Consider the following 21,513-nt stretch of genomic DNA (forward strand, 5'->3'; position numbering starts at 1 on the left):
AAACTTAAGAAGAGCAAGCAGTGTCAGACAGCTGCTGCCAAGGCAAATAGGATCATGGGGTGTATCAAAATAGGGGCACATAATGAGAACATTGTTCCTCCTCTTTACAAGTCACTGGTCAGACCACACATGGAATATTGTAAAGAGGTTTTGGGCACCAGTACTCAAGAAGGACATATCAGAGCTTGAGTGGGTACAAAGGTGGATAACTAAAGTAATAAATGGAATGGGCGGACTACAATACCCAGAGAGGCATCAAAATTGGAATTATTTAGTTTAGAAAAAAAAACAGCTGAGGGGCGACCTAATAGCTACGTATAAATATATCAGGGGACAGTACAGAGATCTCCATCGTGATCTATTTATACCCAGGACTGTAACAAGGGGGCGCTCTAATATCCATGTATAGATATATCAGGGGACAATACAGAGATCTCTCCCATCATCTATTTATACCCAGGACTGTAACAAGGGGGTGTTCTAATAACCATGTATAGATATATCAGGGAGCAGTACAGAGATCTCTCCCATCATCTATTTATACCCAGGACTGTAACAAGGAGGTGTTCTAATAACTATGTATAAATATATCAGGGGTCAGTACAGGGATCTCTCCCATCATCTATTATACCCAGGACTGTAACAAGGGGGTGCTCTAATAACTATGTATAGATATATCAGGGGTCAGTACAGAGATCTCTCCTATCATCTATTTATACCCAGGACTGTAACAAGGGGGCGCTCTAATAACTATGTATCAGGGGTCAGTACAGAGATCTCTCACATCATATATTTATACCCAGGACTGTAACAAGGGGGTGCTCTAATAACTATGTATAGATATATCAGGGTCAGTACAGAGATCTCTTCCATCACCTATTATACCCAGGACTGTAACAAGGGGGCGCTCTAATAACTATGTATAGATATATCAGGGGTCAGTACAGAGATCTCTCCCATCATCTATCATACCCAGGACTGTAACAAGGGGGTGCTCTAATAACTATGTATAGATATATCAGGGGTCAGTACAGAGATCTCTCCCATCATCTATCATACCCAGGACTGTAACAAGGGGGTGCTCTAATAACTATGTATAGATATATCAGGGGTCAGTACAGAGATCTCTTCCATCACCTATTATACCCAGGACTGTAACAAGGGGGCGCTCTAATAACTATGTTTACATATATCAGTGGTCAGTACCGAGATCTTTCCAATAATCTATTTATACCAAGGACTGTAACAAGGGGGCGCTCTAATAACTATGTATAATATATCAGGGGTCAGTATAGAGATCTCTCCCATCACCTATTTATACCCAGCACTGTAACAAGAAGGCGCTCTAATAACTGTGTATCAGGGATCAGTACCGAGATCTTTCCCATCATCTATTTATACCCAGAACTGTAACAAGGGGGTGTGCTAATAAATATGTACAGATATATGAGGGAGTTAGTACTGATATCTCTCCTATCATCTATTATACCCAGGACTGTGACTATAATAAGGGGGCCCCCCATCTGCATCTAGAGGAAAGAAGGTTTCTGCACCAACATGGATGGGGGGCTCTCCACTGTAAGAGCAGTGAGACTATGGAAGTCTTTGCCTGAGGACACAGGGATGGCAAATTTGGTAAAAGAGTTCAAAAGGGGCCTGGACGCCTTTCTTGAGTGTTACAATAATGCATGTTATAATCACTAAATACTTCAGAAGGCTTGTGGACTCAGGGATTGATTACAATTGCCAGACTTGGAGTTGAGAAGGTATTTTTCCCCTTAAATAAGGAGAATTAGCTTCTACTTCATTTGGATTTTTTGTCTTCCTCTGGATCAACATCGGGGATAATAAGCTGAACTGGACGGACATAAGTCTTTTTTTAACCTAACATGCTATATTACTAGGTCCTTCTTTTATATTTTCCAGTATCTTTTGAATCCATTTCTATCTTTGGCTAAAGATACGCATGATGAATCGCTACAAAAAGCTGCTGAGATGCGTGAAACGAAGCATAATTAGAGTTATCAGAATTTGAAACAATAAAGATTCTCACCTGTTAGTTTTGCATGCCTATCTTTCTGTTTTGCAGGACCTAACATCAACAGATGCACATCTCCAATTTAAATCTCTATTTAAATGTGCTCTGATGTCAACATGCTAAGCTGGATTCTCAATCTTCTCAGAAATGATGATCGGATTAAGGAGATGGACTTCTCCAAATGTCTTTTTCCCCATTCAAGGCAGCTGCTAAGGACCTGTTACATGTTATGCCTTTGCTGCATAAAAAGTATTCACATCTTTACCTGAAAGAAATGTACGTCTAGTTGGAGTTATTTTATGCAGCTTCTGCATGCTTTAATACGAGGTTGTTATACTGAAGTGGATCATCTTTCATTCCTAAATGTGAGTATAAGATCCAGGCAATGATTCTTCTGTCTTTGCCTTTTATCTGTATTTGTGTTTAGTATAGCTATACTGTACAAAACAATGGATATACATTATGTTACGTATTACTGTAATTCAGACAAAGCTTTATCCACGACAACTAGTGATTTTTTATGTCTAATTTGTTTTTTTCATTATTTTTAAGGTCATTTTAGTACACAACATTTACAGTTACTTTTTCTTAACATACAGTACTTTGACCTTTCGTGTTTCTTGGAGTTTGCAAAACTATTCTTTTTTTAAATGAAAGCTTATTGAAGTGATCAAGAATGCGTAATAGTAAAGCAATTTAAACAGAAAATAGTTCATACAATGAAGATGGTTAAAACTTAAAACGTAGCATCTCTTTAATGTTTTTAAAATTTGAATTGTTCTTTAATTAACCGCTAGTGATTCTTTCATCTTATTAAGATAAATGGTTCTTTTATCTGGAACACAGAACATAGAGGGAGAAGCAAAGACTGCAAAGCGAAAGTCAGGGGTGCCTACAATTGTAGAAGAGAACAATTCAACTGACCTAGCAAAGGAAAAACAGGAACTGGAGGAAAAGGATGACAATATTAATGAAGAACAAGATAGCCTTGCATGGCGGGGTACGGGGGACCCTCTACCACAGCTTCTTGCAGCTATTCCCACTTTGGAGAATTGTATAACCACATGCAATTCCAAATTAATTGCTGGTGAAGAATGTGAAGAGTATGATGAGTTTTCTGATGTTCGAAGCATTGCTTCAGATGACTCCTTTTATCCACCAGATCGTGAGACTGGTGGTTATTGGCAGAACAGTGAAGAAAATGAAGAAGAAGAGGAGTTTGAAAATGGAGACCTTGACAGTCTTAGTTTTAACAGTTTGGAGAGCCTGGCAAGTCTTGAACCGCTGAGTCTGTTTAAAGCATGCAGCAGCAATAATGTGATTATTTTAAAAGCTCTTATGCGTCAAGGCTTGACTAATGAGGAAGTTGGGGAGACAGACAAAAACAACAGAGTAAGTCCAATTTCATGTATAATTTTTTTTAAAGGATATCTGTTTGAAGGTTCACACTATCCTAACTGGCTGAGCATGATATAGTGACAGGTGCCCTGTGTAGACTGAGCCATGCTGAAGCAGTAGAAGTGCTTGGCTCATGGTATCTGCTGGGTGGCTTCCATCCAGCTTCTCCTTGCCCGTCTTACCTTCACTGACAGATCTTTCCCTATGCCGAATATAGAGAGACTTTTCATTGCTTTTCAGATTAGAAAAAATTACAGTGTCTTACAATCAATGTTTTGACTTGTACTAATATAGTTTTTCTAAAACCATTAGCTTTGATTATCAGTAGACTTGTGGGGCTGACAACGTGGGCATCAGGAGGCAGGTAAGTATAAAAAATACCTGCCTGCACTCCTGGCAACCTGCACTAAGAGCACCATCATTTAGTTTATGTTGCTCATAGCCGATGACAGGTTCCCTTTAAGCTCTGGGAGCTCCTGACAGTCAGCAGTGGGAGAGAATGTGATGCAGGGGGCAAGGTCTGTCTGCTCTCTGTCACTGAGCCCTAAGCCTAAAAGGCCACGGGGCTCCTACAGTGTTTTGCAGCTGTGAACCCTGCCATGATCCTACGTATAGCCATGTACGACACCAAGATTGTACTGCCCATGGCCTCGTACTCACACAGGCGGTCACGAGCAGTACAACAGTTTTTCTTTGTTTGTTTATAATCCCTGCGCTGTCGTTAATTGCATATGGGCTGCATGTATATATATGAGAATACAGAACAATGGGCTCTATTTTGCGTATGTACGCGGTAAAATAGAACATGCAATTCTAACAATCTAATGTGAGCGGAACTTCGTAAGGCAATATAATTGATTGCCTGTGAGCTACAGCATATCACACGGGTTTACAGAGCCCACATAATACACAATTCCTATACGGTCATGTGAGCCCGGCCTGGCAGATCAGCTGCAGATATGCTCGTTTTTCCAGGTTGGAAGCGCAGAACTGCAGGGCAGCTGTATGGTTTCGTAACAGAGCTGCCCTGCATTTGTAACAGGGGTGTTCTGGGTGTAAACCACCCTCTTGCTCCCTGACTTTTCATTGCAAATATCCTTCGTCGGCTCCTGTAAGCCTTTGTGTGTGCAGCTCCTTCGGCTGTTGAAGCAAGTCCATTGTGCAGCAGTTGTGTCGGGGAGGAGGGGGCTTATTTTCATTTGCAGGGTTTGCACCGTTTTTGTCAGTTAGACATTCTAGTGCAGGTCAGAATGGGCAGCAGTTTTGTCCTATGCCTATCCGCAGTATATCCCTGCTGAAAAGTAAGCTCCCTACTGTCCTCAGAACTGCTGTTTCCTGCAGAGACTCTCAGCATGTCAGAGATCAAGTATAAGGAGTAAATACGTGTGTAGATGTGCAAATGTATATGCTCCTCTGCATCAAGTATATGTGTGCGCATGCATATTATATATATATATATATATATATATATATATATATATGTGTGTGTATATATATGTGTGTGTATATATATATATATATATATATATATATAAAACATTCGTATATGTATAATGCTGTAATCAGAATGACCAAGCAACAAAGCATGCTAAGAGCAAGAATTCTTATTAAGGCCGGCTGCACACGGCCAGATTTGCATTGCGGAATCCAGAGTGGGTGTTTACCTCCGGATTCCGCAGCAAATACCGCTCATAGCATGCTATTGAAAAGCGTTTTTTCTGTACACGAGCGGTAATCAATTGTGATTTTCAGCTCGCGGAGGAAAAATCGCAGCATGCTCTATTTCAGTGCGGCCCGTGGCCCTTCCAGAATGACATTGCAGAAAGGTTGCAGGTACTCATGTCGACGCGGGAAAAGCAGGGATTTAAAAAAAAGAAAACTAACTGTATTGCACATGTCCAGCAGCTCACCGTGCGCACCATCCACAGTACAGAAAAAGAATGTCACGTACACGTGGATACCGGCTGGGCACAGTGTCGGATTCTGCTGCAGGCTCATGCATGTGGAATTTGACCTGGTCATGTGCAGCTGGCCTAAAAAGTATTAATTTTACTTAGGTCGCCTGCAGACGAGCGGGTCGGATCCCGCGGCGAGAATTCTCGCCGCGGGACCCGACACGAGCGCCTGCAGGGACGAGCGCGTATTCACCCCAGCTCTTTTATGTGCCGGCCCCCGGGCAGCCAGCGCATGCGCAGACCGGAGCCGGCGGCCAGGTGAGTGACGTTTCTGTGCGGGGCTTGTTTGCCGCGCGAGATTTCATCTGCATAGGAGTGCGTATTGTAATGCACTCCTATGCAGGCTTTCAGTGGCGGAAATCCCGCGGGAAATCCCGTCACGGGATTTCCGCCCGTGTGCAGGCGACCTTACTCATATAAAAATACTAAAAATGGTAACAGTAATGAGTTCCACAAGAAAAGTACTAGCATCACAGGGTAACCAAAGCAGTGACTATGGGGAAATAGTGTCCAAGCTCAAGTAGATAAAGTGCTATAATGGATAAAAATGGTCCATTGGGATGACAGATCCCATATAAAATCATATAACAGTACATACCCAGAGCACAAGAGCGCCAGGATAGTGGCCAACTATGACACGTGTTTCAGCTTATACCTTATTTTGAGCCCAAAGGGGATTTGTCATTTAGGTATGCTGTCCTATGTAAGAGCAACAGATTACAAGGACCGGTTTGCTTCTCTATAAGTCCAAACAGTGCAAAAAGCTATTGTGCCGATTGGCTAATAGGAGCACAGAACTCCCAACACCTCTCCCTAAATCGACATGCAGATCACGTCAGCTGCCAGTCACTGATGAGAGAGATGAGAGGAACGCTCGCTCCCCTCATGAATACAGTGGACCCATAACTAGGAGTCTGCTATATTCGTTGATAGCTCCTATTAGCAAAATGGCACATTTTTGGGGTGACTGCAAATGGCGAGATTATTTATTGATATATTATTTATATAAATAAACTAGCTGATTACCCGGAGTTGTTCATTTATTTTATTTTTAGACACTAAAAGAATTTAAATATGTGTGTGTGCGTGTATATATGTGTGTACTGATTTAATATAATGGTATATGAGCAAGAAGAGGTCAGCTGTGTAATATATTAGTATATGAGGAGGAGGTCGTTTGTATAATATATTAGTTTCTGTGGAGGAGGTCGTCTGTGTAATATATTACTGCATGAGGAGGAGGTAGTCTGTGTAATATATTGGTATATGAGGAGGAGGTCATCTGTGTAATATATTAGTATATGAGGAGGAGGTCTCCTGTGTAATATATTGGTATATGAGGAGGAGGTCGTCTGTGTAATATATTAGTATATGAGGAGGTGGTCGTCTGTGTAATATCTTACTGCATGAGGAGGAGGTCGTCTGTGTAATATATTAGTATATGAGGAGGAGGTCGTCCGTGTAATATATTACTGTATGAGGAGGAGGTCGTCTGTGTAATTTATTAGTATATGAGGAAGAGGTCATCCGTGTAATATCTTACTGCATGAGAAGGAGGTCGTCTGAGTAATATATTAGTATATGAGGAGGAGGTCGTGTGTCTAATATCTTACTGTATGAGAAGGTCGTCCGTGTAATATATTAGTTTATGTGGAGGAGGTCGTCTGTGTAATATCTTACTGCATGAGGAGGAGGTCTCCTGTGTAATATATTACTGCATGAGGAGGAAGTCTGTGTAATATATTGGTATATGAGGAGGAGGTTGTCTGTGTAATATATTAGTATATGAGGAGGAGGTCGTCCGTGTAATATCTTACTGTATGAGGAGGAGGTCATCTGTGTAATATCTTACTGCATGAGGCGAAGGTCGTCTGTGTAATATCTTACTATAAGAGGAGGAGGTCGTCTGTGTAATATCTTACTGCATGAGGAGGAGGTTGTCTGTGTAACATATTAGTATATGAGGAGAAAGTCGTCTGTATAATATCTTATTGCATGAGGAGGAGGTCGTCTGTGTAATGTCTTACTGCATGAGAAGGAGGTCGTCTGTGTAATATATTAGTATATAAGGAGGAAGTCATCTGTGTAATATCTTACTGCATGAGAGGGAGGTCGTCTGTGGTCTGTGTAATATATTAGTATATGAGGAGGAGGTCGTCTGTGTAATATATTAGTATATGAGGAGGAGGTCATCTGTGTAATTTAGTATATGAGGAGGAGGTCGTCTGTGTAATATATTAGTATATGAGGAGGTGGTCGTCTGTGTAATATATTAGTATATGAGGAGGAGGTCTCCTGTGTAATATATTGGTATATGAGGAGGAGGTCGTCTGTGTAATATATTAGTATATGAGGAGGTGGTCGTCTGTGTAATATCTTACTGCATGAGGAGGAGGTCGTCTGTGTAATATATTAGTATATGAGGAGGAGGTCGTCCGTGTAATATATTACTGTATGAGGAGGAGGTCGTCTGTGTAATTTATTAGTATATGAGGAAGAGGTCATCCGTGTAATATCTTACTGCATGAGAAGGAGGTCGTCTGAGTAATATATTAGTATATGAGGAGGAGGTCGTGTGTCTAATATCTTACTGTATGAGAAGGTTGTCCGTGTAATATATTAGTTTATGTGGAGGAGGTCGTCTGTGTAATATCTTACTGCATGAGGAGGAGGTCTCCTGTGTAATATATTACTGCATGAGGAGGAAGTCTGTGTAATATATTGGTATATGAGGAGGAGGTTGTCTGTGTAATATATTAGTATATGAGGAGGAGGTCGTCCGTGTAATATCTTACTGTATGAGGAGGAGGTCATCTGTGTAATATCTTACTGCATAAGGCGAAGGTCGTCTGTGTAATATCTTACTATAAGAGGAGGAGGTCGTCTGTGTAATATCTTACTGCATGAGGAGGAGGTTGTCTGTGTAACATATTAGTATATGAGGAGAAAGTCGTCTGTATAATATCTTATTGCATGAGGAGGAGGTCGTCTGTGTAATGTCTTACTGCATGAGAAGGAGGTCGTCTGTGTAATATATTAGTATATAAGGAGGAAGTCATCTGTGTAATATCTTACTGCATGAGAGGGAGGTCGTCTGTGGTCTGTGTAATATATTAGTATATGAGGAGGAGGTCGTCTGTGTAATATATTAGTATATGAGGAGGAGGTCATCTGTGTAATTTAGTATATGAGGAGGAGGTCGTCTGTGTAATATATTAGTATATCAGGAGGAGGTCGTGTGTAATATATTGGTATATGAGGAGTAGGTCATCTGTTTAATATATTGGTATATGAAGAGGAGGTATCTGTGTAATATATTAGTATATGAGGAGGAGGTTGTCTGTGTAATATATTGGTATATGAAGAGGAGGCATCTGTGTAATATATTGGTATATGAGGAGGATGTCGTCTGTGTAATCTGTGTAATATATTGGTATCTGTGTAATATATTAGTATATGAGGAGGAGGTCGTCTGTGTAATATCTTACTGCATCAGGAGGAGGTCATCTGGGTAATATATTGGTATATGAGGAGGAGGTCGTCTGTGTAATATATTGGTACATGAGGAGGAGGTCGTCTGTGTAATATATTGGTACATGAGGAGGAGGTCATCTGTGTAATATATTACTACAGGTCGTCTGTGTAATATATTGGTATATGATGAGGAGGTCATCTGGGTAATATATTAGTATACAAGGAGGAGGTCATCATTTGTGTAATATATTGGTATATGAGGAGGAGGTCGTCTGTGTAATATATTAGTATATGAGGAGGAGGTCACCTGTGTAATTTAGTATATGAGGAGGAGGTCGTCTGTGTAATATATTAGTATATAAGGAGGAGGTTGTCAGTGTAATATCTTACTGCACGAGGAGGAGGTCGTCTGTGTAATATCTTACTATATGAGGAGGAGGTTGTCTGTGTAATATCTTACTGCATGAGGTGGAGGTTGTCTGTGTAATATATTTGTATATGAGGAGGCTGTCGTCTGTGTAATATCTTATTGCATGAGGAGGAGTTCGTCTGTGATATATATCGATTTATAAGGGGTAGGTCATCATCTGTGTAATATATTGGTGTATGAGGAGGAGGTCGTCTGTGTAATATATTAGTACATGAGGAGGAGGTCGTCTGTGTAATATCTTACTTCATGAAGAGGTGGTCGCCTGGGTAATATATTTGTATATGAGGAAGAGGTTGTCTGTGTAATATCTTACTGCATGAGGAGGAGGTCCTCAGTGTAATATCTTACTGCATGAGAAAGAGGTCATCTGTGCAATATCTTACTGGATGAGGAGGAGGTCGTCTGTGAAATATATTAGTATATGAGGAGGAGGTTGTCTGTGTAATATCTTACTGCATGAGGAGGAGGTCGTCTGTGTAATATATTAGTATATGAGGAGGAGGTCGTCTGTATAATATCTTACTGCATGAGGAGAAGGTCATCTATGAAATATTTTAGTATATGAGGAGGAGGTCGTCTGTGTAATATATTAGTATATGAGGAGGAGGTCGTCCGTGTAATATCTTACTGTATGATGAGGAGGTCGTCTGTGTAATTTATTAGTATATGAGGAGGAGGTCATCTGTGTAATATCTTACTGTATGAGGAGGAGGTCGTCTGTGTAATATATTAGTATAGGAGGAGGAGGCTGTGTGTCTAATATCTTACTGTATGAGGAAAAGGTCGTCTGTGAAATATATTAGTATATGAGGAGGATGTCGTCTGTGTAATATATTGGTATATGAGGAGGAGGTCATCTGTGTAATATCTTACTGCATGAGGAGGAGGTCGTCTGTGTAATATATTAGTATATGAGGAGGAGGTCGTCTGTGTAATATCTTACTGCATGAGGAGGAGGTCGTCTGTGTAATATATTAGTATATGAGGAGGATGTCTGTGTAATATCTTACTGCATGAGGAGGAGGTCGTCTGTGTAATATATTAGTATATGAGGAGGAGGTCGTCCGTGTAATATCTTACTGCATGAGGAGGAGGTCGTCTGTGTAATATATTAGTATGTGAGGAGGAGGTCGTCTGTGTAATATCTTACTGCATGAGGAGGAGGTTGTCTGCGTAATATGTTAATATATGAGGAGGAGGTTGTCTGTATAATATCTTACTGCATGGGGAGGAGGTCGTCTGTGTAATATATTAGTATATGAGGAGGAGGTCGTCTGTGTAATATATTATTATATGAGGAGGAGGTTGTCTGTGTAATATCTTACTGCATGAGGAGAAGGTCATCTGTCTAATATATTGGTATATGAGGAGGAGGTCGTCTGTGTAATATATTGGTATATGAGGAGGAGGTCGTCTGTGTAATATATTGGTATATGAGGAGGTCATCTGTGTAATATCTTACTGCATGAGGAGGAGGTCGTCTGTGTAATATATTGGTATAGGAGGAGGAGGTCGTCTGTGTAATATATTGGTATATGAGGAGGTCGTCTGTGTAATATCTTACTGCATGAGGAGGAGGTCGTCTGTGTAATATATTAGTATATGAGGAGGAGGTCGTCTGTGTAATATATTAGTATATGAGGAGGATGTCTGTGTAATATCTTACTACATGAGGAGGAGGTCGTCTGTGTAATATATTGGTATATGAGGAGAAGGTCGTCTGTGTAATATCTTACTGCATGAAGAGGAAGTCGTCTGTGTAATATATTAGTATATGAGGAGGAGGTCGTCTGTGTAATATCTTACTGCATGAGGAGGAGGTTGTCTGCGTAATATGTTAATATATGAGGAGGAGGTTGTCTGTATAATATCTTACTGCATGAGTAGGAGGTTGTCTGTGTAATATATTGGTATATGAGGAGGAGCTTGTCTGTGTAATATATTGGTATATGAGGAGGAGGTCGTCTGTGTAATATATTAGTATATAAGGAGGATGTCTGTGTAATATCTTACTGCATGAGGAGGAGGTCGTCTGTGTAATATATTGGTATATGAGGAGAAGGTCGTCTGTGAAATATATTAGTATATGAGGAGGAGGTCGTCTGTGTAATATCTTACTGCATGAGGAGGAGGTTGTCTGTGTAACATATTGGTATATGAGGAGGAGGTCGTCTGTGTAATATATTGGTATATGAGGAGGAGGTCGTCTGTGTAATATATTACTGCGTGAGAAGGAGGTCATCTGTGTAATATATTGGTATATGAGGAGGAGGTCGTCTGTGTAATATATTGGTATATGAGGAGGAGGTCGTCTGTGTAATATATTGGTATATGAGGAGGTCGTCTGTGTAATATCTTACTGCATGAGGAGGAGGTCGTCTGTGTAATATATCTATATATATAAAGCTGAAAGCCCTCACTGACTCACTGACTCACTGACTGACTCACTGACTGACTGACTGACTTGCCAAAAGTTCTCCAACTTCCCGATGTCGTAGAAACATGAAATTTGGCGCAAGCATAGATTATCTCCAAAATAGGAAAAGAAATTGGGTCCCAACTCGATTATTCAATTCTAGCGCAAAAGAATTGGCGTCAAAATTTTACGTACATAATCTAAATCTCTCACTTCCCAATGTCATAGAAACGTGAAATTTGGCAGGAGCATTGATTATGTCATAAAAAGGAAAAGCTAATGGGTCCCAACTCGATTAGTCAATTCTATGCGCAAAAGAATTAGCATCCAAATTTTACGTGCGGAATGTAATTTTCTCACTTTCCGGTGTCATAGAAACGTGAAATTTGGCACGAGCATTGATTATGTCATAAATAGGAAAAGCGAATGGGTCCCAACTCCATTATTCAATTCTATGCGCAAAAGAATTAGCGTCCAAATTTTACGTACGGAATCTAATTTTCTCACTTTCCGGTGTCATAGAAACGGGAAATTTGGCAGGAGCATTGATTATGTCATAAAAAGGAAAAGCTAATGGGTCCCAACTCGATTATTCAATTCTATGCGCAAAAGAATTAGCGTCCAAATTTTACGTGCGGAATGTACTTTTTTCACTTTACGGTGTCATAGAAACAGGAAATTTGGCATGAGCATTGATTATGTCATAAATAGGAAAAGCGAATGGGTCCCAACTCCATTATTCAATTCTATGCGCAAAAGAATTAGCGTCCAAATTTTACGTACATAATCCAAATCTCTCACTTCCCAATGTCATAGAAACATGAAATTTGGCACAAGCATTGATTGTGTCATAAATATGAAAAGTTAATAGGTCCCAACTCGATTATTCAATTCTAAGCGCAAAAGAATTAGTGTCCAAATTTTATGTACGTAATCTAATTCACTTCCTGATGTCATTTTATATGAAGGAAACGTCGCATGGTTACCTCCACGTGGTGTTTCCTGGGTAACGCAGAGAACTATGCAAAATGGTGAACATATGTTTTTCCTCAGTATCTCTAAAGTAACCACGACTTCATAAGATTTTCCGTGTGAACACCAGATAAACACCAGTACCAAATTAACTCGGGCGAAGCCGGGTATATCAGCTAGTATTAGTATATGAGGAGGAGGTCGTCTGTGTAATATATTAGTATATGAGGAGGATGTCTGTGTAATATCTTACTGCATGAGGAGGAGGTCGTCTGTGTAATATATTGGTATATGAGGAGAAGGTCGTCTGTGAAATATCTTACTGCATGAGGAGCAGGTTGTCTGCGTAATATGTTAATATATGAGGAGGAGGTTGTCTGTATAATATCTTACTGAATGGGGAGGAGGTCATCTTTGTAATATATTAGTATATTAGGAGGAGGTCGTCTGTGTAATATCTTACTGCATGAGGAGAAGGTTATCTGTCTAATAAATTAGTATATGAGGAGGAGGTCTACTGTGCAATATCCTACTGCATGAGGAGGAGGTAGTCTGTGTAATATATTAGTATATGAGGAGGAGGTTGTCTGTTTAATATCTTCCTGCATGAGGAGGAGGTTGTCTGCGTAATATGTTAATATATCAGGAGGAGGTTGTCTGCGTAATATGTTAATATAGGAGGAGGAGGTCGTCTGTATAATGTCTTACTGTATGAGGAGGTGGTCGTCTGTGTAATATATTGGTATATGAGGAGGAGGTCGTCTGTGTAATATATTAGTATATAAGGAGGACGTCTGTGTAATATATTGGTATATGAGGAGTAGGTCATCTGTGTAATATATTGGTATATGAGGAGAAGGTCATCTGTGTAATCTGTATAATATTTTGGTATCTGTGTAACATATTAGTATATGAGGAGGAGGTCATCTGTGTAATATCGTACTGCATCAGGAGGAGGTTGTCTGTGTAATATATTGTATATGAGGAGAAGGTCTTCTGTGTAATATATTGGTATATGAGGAGTAGGTCATCTGTGTAATATATTGGTATATGAGGAGAAGGTCGTCTGTGTAATATATTGTTATATGATGAGGTCATCTGTGTAATATTAGAATTTGAGGAGGAGGAAGTTTTCTCTGTAAGATATTATCTGAGGAGCAGGAGTTCTGTGTAATACTGGCGTAATTGTTTTGCCAATAGCAACCAATCACAGCTCAGCTTTTACTTGTTATACTGCTGAAGTAAAATGAAAGCTGTGCTGTGATTGGTTGCTTTGGGCAACACAGATTTCCTTTCGGACAACTTTTTTAAGAGTGGGTGCTGGGCTCATTTCTGTATGGTACATATTGGCTTAGTACTGGTGGGAAGCTGTGTGGTAGTTGGAGCAGAGGAGGAGGTTGTCTGTGTAAGATATTATTATCTGAGAAGCAGGAGGTCTGTGTAATAGATTAGTATTTGAGGAGGAGGGGGTCGTCTGTATAATAGACTAGCTGATATACCCGGCTTCGCCCTAGTTAATTTGTTACTGGTGTTTATCTGGTGTTCACACGGAAATCTTTTGAGGTCGTGGTTACTTTAGAGATACCGGAAAAATATATGTTCACCATTTTGCGTAGTTCTCTGTGTTACCCAGGAAACACCACGGGAGGTAACCTTGCGACGTTTCCTTTATATAAAATGACATCAGGAAGTGAGAGAATTAGATTCCATACGTAAAATGTGGACGCTAATTCTTTTGCGCTTAGAATTGAACAATCGAGGTGGGACACATTAGCTTTTCCTATTTATGACATAATCAATGCTCGTGCCAAAGTTCACATTTCTATGACACTGGAAAGTGAGAAAAATATATTCCGTGCGTAAAATTTTGACGCTAATTCTTTTGCGCATAGAATTGAATAATCGAGTTAGGACCCATTAGCTTTTCCCATTTATGACATAATCAATGCCCGTGCCAAATTTTAAGTTTCTATGTGAGAAAATTGGATTCCGTACAGAAAATTTGGACGCTAATTCTTTTGCGCATAGAATTGAATAATGGAGTTGGGACCCATTAGCGTTTCCTATTTATGACATAATCAATGCTCGTGCCAAATTTCACGTTTCTATGTGAGAAAAATACATTATGTACGTAAAATTTTGACGCTAATTCTTTTGCGCATAGAATTGAATAATCGAGTTGGGACCCATTAGTTTTTCCTATTTGGGACATATTCAATGCCCGTGCCAAATTTTAAGTTTCTATGTGAGAAAATTGGATTCCGTATGTAAAATTTGGATGCTAATTCTTTTGCGCATAGAATTAAATAATCGAGTTGGGACCCATTAGCTTTTCCTATTTATGACATAATCAATGCTCCTGCCAAATTTCACGTTTCTATGACACTGGAAAGTGAGAAAAATACATTCCGTACGTAAAATTTTGATGCTAATTCTTTTGCGCATAGAATTGAATAATCGAGTTGGGACCCATTAGCTTTTCCTATTTATGACATAATCAATGCCCGTGCCAAATTTTAAGTTTCTATGTTAGAAAATTGGATTCCGTACGTAAAATTTGGACGCTAATTCTTTTGCGCATAGAATTGAATAATCGAGTTGGGACCCATTAGCTTTTCCTATTTATGACATAATCAATGCCCGTGCCAAATTTCGAGTTTCTATGACACCGGGAAGTGAATTAGATTCCGTATGTAAAATTTGGACGCTAATTCTTTTGCGCATAGAATTGAATAATGGAGTTGGGACCCATTAGCTTTTCCTACTTATAACATAATCAATGCTCGTGCCAAATTTCCTGTTTCTATGACACCGAAAAGTGAGAAAAATACATTCTGTACGTAAAATTTGGACGCTAATTCTTTTGCGCATAGAATTGAATAATGGAGTTGGGACCCATTAGCTTTTCCTATTTATGACATAATCAATACTCGTGCCAAATCTCCCGTTTCTATGACACCAGAAAGTGAAAAAATTACATTCCGCACGTAAAATTTGGACGCTAATTCTTTTGCGCATAGAATTAAATAATCGAGTTGGGACCCGTTAGCTTTTCCTATTTATGACATAATCAATGCTCGTGCCAAATTTCCTGTTTCTATGACATCGGGAAGTGAGAAAATTAGATTCTGTACGTAAAATTTGGACGCTAATTCTTTTGCGCATAGAATTGAATAATGGAGTTGGGACCCATTAGCTTTTCCTATGTATGACATAATCAATGCTCGTGCCAAATTTCCCGTTTCTATGACACCGGAAAGTGAAAAAATTACATTCCAGACGTAAAATTTCGACGCCAATTCTTTTGCGCTAGAATTGAATAATCGAGTTGGGACCCATTAGCGTTTCCTCTTTATGACATAATCAATGCTTGTGCCAAATTTCACGTTTCTATGACACCGGAAAGTGAGAAAATTAGATTCCGTAAGTAAAATTTCGACGCCAATTCTCTTGCGCTTAGAATTGAATAATCGAGTTGGGACCCATTAGCTTTTCCTATTTATGACATAATCAATGCTCGTGCCAAATTTCCTGTTTCTATGACACCGGAAAGTGAGATAATTAGATTCCGTACGTAAAAGTTGGACGCTAATTCTTTTGCGCATAGAATTGAATAATCGAGTTGGGACCCATTAGCTTTTCCTATTTATGACATAATCAATGCTCGTGCCAAATTTCAAGTTTCTATGACATTGGAAAGTGAGATGTTTGATTATGTACGTAAAATTTCGACGCCAATTCTTTTGCGCTAGAATTGAATAATCGAGTTGGGACCCAATTACTTTTGCTATTTTGGAGATAATCTATGCATGTGCCAAATTTCATGTTTCTACGACATCGGGAAGTTGGAGAACTTTTGGCGAGTCAGTCAGTGAGTCAGTGAGTCAGTGAGTCAGTGAGTCAGTGAGTCAGTGAGTCAGTGAGTCAGTCAGTCAGTGAGTCAGTCAGTCAGTCAGTCAGTCAGTCAGTCAGTCAGTGAGTCAGTGAGGGCTTTCAGCTTTATATATATAGATTAGTGTTTGATGAGGAGGAGGTCATCTGTGTTACATAAGACTGTGAAATAAAAACTATCTGCTCAAGTGCAATTCAGGCATTTCCCACTTCCCCCTCCCCAGGGGTAGTGGGGCTGTCTTATTCCCCCGAAGTTTGTCGCCATGGGATGATACTAGCAGCTGGACAGACCCCAATAAATTAGGTCCATTTGGCGCCATTGATTTCTTTCTTGTGATGGGAAAGGGCTTTCCATCTTGTTCCCACCACAGAACAGAAAAATGGAAACCCTAAAGGTGATATGAAGGAGCCTTACAGGTTCGGTTGATGCGATCCCTACTGAGATGTTAATTCACTCACTATAGTACACACTCAGACCGCAGTCAGACGACACATGTGTACAAGAAGGACAACTAGAAGGGGCGCAGGAGGTCCTCCAGGGTAATTAGGGGAAGGAGTGGTTTAGAGTACAAAGACAGTTATCAAACTTGGGGTTATTCGGCTTGATAAAAGATAGCCAAGGGGCAATCTAATTACTATGTACTAAATTTGGATCACTTGCAGCACCTTAGCTAAGTAACAATCCTCAGAGGAACGCGGAGTGTTTACCATTGTTTTTAATGGGTAGACCTCGCATTGCATTGCATCACACTTGCGTGCACTTCGCATGCCGAGCAATGCCACGTCGGCCCCATTAAAAGCAATGGGCGATGCGAGGCGTTCCGAGGGAAAACAAAGATAGAACATGCTGCGATTTTTTTTACGCATCGCGATCTGGGAAAAAAAAAAATCGCTCGTGTGTATGATCCCTTTCAATAGAATGGGGTTCATATATGTGCGAAATTTGTGCGTCTCGCAAGGCACAATTCTTGTACAATTTTCTCAGCGGTGTGAAAATGGCCTAAATTGACATGCAAACAGGGTTGTCTGATCCTGGTATATATATGACTAAGGGCTCCCGCACACTTGTGTTTTCTTGCATGTTTTTTCATGCGATTGTCAATGGGACTTTCTAATGTTAATAACGCATCACACAAAAATTGCAGAGCACCAACCTGTGATGCGTTTTTAACATTAGAAAGTCCATTGACAATCGTGTGAAAAAAACGCAGCGATATCGCAGCGTTAAAAAAACGCAAGTGTGTGTGCGCCCTGACTGTGTGTGTTTCTGTATGCAGACATGTCTGCATACATTTATACACATATATACTATCTATATAAAGCTATCGCACTGATGTAACAGGTGTGTATACACAAACACACGCAGTCACATACATACATACACACATGTGTGCTCTTACAAGGACTTGTGTAATAAATACCTTCAGAATAGGTCAGTGCTCTGGAGATGTGTTCTGCACTTCTCCCCCCTGTATATACCATGCACACTGTTTCCTGCAGCCTCACACCTGCTCTTTGTCAGGAGCCGACAGGTTGTAGGGATCATAGAGGGGAGCAATGGAGTGACTGTTGTTCTGTGCTGTGGCTCCTCCAGCAGCTTCTATATGCTCGGAAGTTCAGGACAATGATACTTCACACTGACATAAGAACAGCCATAGAACAGAGCAGCAACGAGTCACCGCTTATGTACCCAAGTGATTCTTTTCAGGGATGAGCAGTGCAGTTAAAGTGACAAAATGCCACCCCATGCCGGACCTAAAGTCTGCTGCCTGAGGCAAAGTACTCAACCTGCCTCATAAGAGGGGCACCTTTGAGGGCACATTATGTGTTTGGATAGAGCAAGATTATTTATATGTTCATCATTGGGTGGGATGATTTCTGTTTACTGTATGATGACAGTGTAGGCCCACCTATGTGGTCACACATACATGTCTATGTCCATGAACCTTCCTTTCACAAACATCCTGCATGCACTTCTTTGCAACATTTTTCTCTCTTCCTGAATGGTGACGTTAAGTGGTTGTCTGAGTTATTACAGAACTAACATAACAAGCAGTGATGTATTCACTTCTTCCCGCTGTGTCCCGCGTCAGTGCTCAGTCCTCAGCTGTGTTCAGTTTTACAGCTGCAGCCCCGCCCAGTTTAGAGGAAGTCACAGGGGCTACAGCCAATAACAGAGCCCAGCAATCAAATGGGATTGCAGCTGTAAACACAAACTAGAGCAGAGGACTGGGCATCGGCATGGGACACAACGAGAGCAGTGAGAGCTGTCAGAGCATGGGGAAGTGGTGGTCCCAAGATGTTACAACTTGGACAATCCCTCTACGGCCAGATTCAGATGACCAAGTGCAAGTTTCTGTGGGTGAAACTCACATCGGACTGCACAAGGGCACCTCGCCCGCGTGCTGTCCAATGTGCAGGAGAGTGGACAAGACTAGGACAAGCTGCCATTTCTTTTTTGTACATTGACAATCTGTTTGTGAAAAAAATAGTTTTTTCTGAAAAGACCTGTTAATTTTAATGGGCCCAAGTTCAGTCTGAGTTTGCTAAGTTACAAGCTCGTCCGGAACTCGCGTATGTGAATGGACCTTAATTTGTTGGTGTTCTTACCTGAATGCCTTGAGCTTGTATATTGGATGTTAATTAGGAATTATTGGTGATATTGAGGGGAAACTTTAGTAGCATTCTTGTACAGTTGCATCTACACATTCACTTCCTCCTTTTCCTCTCTTTGTATTCCAGTTATTGCTGTAAATATCTACGGTATGTATGGGGATACTTGTTTCAAATTTCTTTCACTAGAGAGAACACAGCTTAGACAGATTTAGATATTTTACCATAGAACTCTCATGATATGCTGATTTAGCCTAGACCAGTGGTGGCGAACCTATGGCACGTGTGCCAGAGGAGGCACGCAGAGCTTTCCCTGCTGGCACACGCCGCCGTCGGACACTCACCACGTTAGTAAATCCGTTAGGGGCCGCAGCTCCCCTGCCAGTATTCACTCAGTGACGCTGCTAGCGGCACTGATCCTGGCGCACACTGTGACTTAAGTGTGCAGCCGGGATCCTCCCCCACCCCTCCCCTGATGTCTCCTCTTAGGTTCCGCGAGAGCAGGGAAGGAGATGTCCGGCAGCACACACTAATGTCACAGTGTGTACCTGGGATCAATGCTGCTAGCAGTGCCGAGCAGAGGAGCAGCGGCGCTTCAACGTGGAGGAAGGAGGTAAGTATATGGGGCTCTGGAGGGCTATTACTACTGGGGGCCACTGTGCGATGTCACTATTACTACTGGGGCCACTGTGGGATGTCACTATTACTAGTGGGGCCGCTGTGGGATGTCACTTTTACTACTGGGGCTGCTGTGGGATGCCACTATTACCACTGAGGGCCTCTGCGGGATGTCACTATTACCACTGGGGGGCCGCTGTGGGGTGTCACTATTACTACTGGGGCCACTGTGGGATGTCACTATTACTAGTGGGGCCGCTGTGGGATGTCACTTTTACTACTGGGGCTGCTGTGGGATGCCACTATTACCACTGAGGGCCTCTGTGGGATGTCACTCTTACCACTGGGGAGCCACTGTGGGGTGTCACTATTACTACTGGGGCCACTGTGGGATGTCACTATTACTACTGGGGGGCACTGTGAGATGTCATTATTACTGCTGGGGCCACTGTGAGATGTCACTATTACTATTGGGGACTGCTGTGGGGGGGGGGGGTCACTGTTACTGCTGGGGCCACTGTGGGATGTCACTATTACCGCTGGGGCCGCTGTGGGGGGTCACTATTATTCCTGGGGCTGCTGTGGGGGGTCACTGTTGCCGCTGGGGTATGTTTACACATGGCAGAAAATGCTGCAAAATGTCCCCAGCGGAAATTTCTGTGGCAAACTCTGCAGCATTTCCGCATCCAAAAAGCAGTCAAGATCTGCACCCTGTCTATTTTGAAACAGCCCTGTCCTTTTTATAACGACTTAAGTAAAATCATACATCATGATAAGCCCCGCCTCCTGACATGTTGGCCCTTTACAATAAATAAGTGGGTTTAAGGTTGCAGTTTGGGCACTCGGTCTCTTAAAGGTTCGCCATCACTGGCCTAGACTGTCAGGGATGTGCCCACTGCCACATTCACTAGCATATATCATAAGCAGTGTGACATATCAGACCTTGGACTGCCATCAATTCAAAAGCTGATAAATGTTTCAGGTAGACACACTTGTGTTGTTGTAACATCCTAATTATAATATAAAGATACCAGTACTTTAGGTGCCATAAATAATATATCTATAATGTGTTTTTTTGTTGGGGGCACCATTTCACTCCTTGCCTCAGGCAGCAGACAGTATAGGCACAGCCCGCATGTATCAGACGTAAAAGGGGAGTTTGCTGGGGCCGTCCAGCGCAGATTCTGCAATTTACAGTAGAATACATGCAGACTGGATCCACACGTGCTGCAGGAATTCTCTATGAAAAGCAGAGCATGGAGGCAATTTTCAAATTCATAGCACGCTCATCGTGTTGTGCTTGGTATTGCTCTTAGTCACAGCTATGGCAGCGATTGTGCACTGCGCACAGCGGCGTATCTCCCGCTCGTATCCCACGCACGCTGTCATGTGCAGGGTGACTTGTTTCTTTTTTTTTTTTAATTCCCCACTCTGTCTCATAGTGGAGGTGCGTATTCAACATCACCCATACGCAATGTATGTACAGTGTTTAATATGCAACTTATAGAGAGCAATAGGGCAGTACGGGTGTAATACGCAGTAAAGTAGAACATGCTGCGTTCTTTTTTGCATCTTTATTAGGGATGAGCGAGTATACTCGCTAAAGCACTACTCGTTCGAGTAATGTGCTTTAGACGAGTATCTCCCTGCTCGTCCTTAAAGATTCGGGGGCTGCCGCGGAGCGGGGAGTGGCGGGGGAGAGCAGGGA

At 41.3% G+C, this 21,513-nt stretch overlaps 1 protein-coding gene across 1 annotated transcript in view; it reads left to right on the forward strand.

Moving 5' to 3' along the window:
- The first annotated feature begins 2,860 nt into the window (after window positions 1-2,860).
- Window positions 2,861-21,513, forward strand: part of ANKRD33B (ankyrin repeat domain 33B) — a 147,413-nt gene continuing 128,760 nt past the window's right edge. The window contains exon 1 of the mRNA XM_066584599.1: window positions 2,861-3,430. Coding sequence (XP_066440696.1) covers window positions 2,861-3,430 — 570 coding nt within the window. The remainder of the gene's footprint in view (window positions 3,431-21,513) is intronic.

Source organism: Eleutherodactylus coqui, chromosome 12, assembly GCF_035609145.1.
Source record: "Eleutherodactylus coqui strain aEleCoq1 chromosome 12, aEleCoq1.hap1, whole genome shotgun sequence".
NCBI classification, from domain to species: Eukaryota; Metazoa; Chordata; class Amphibia; order Anura; family Eleutherodactylidae; genus Eleutherodactylus; species Eleutherodactylus coqui.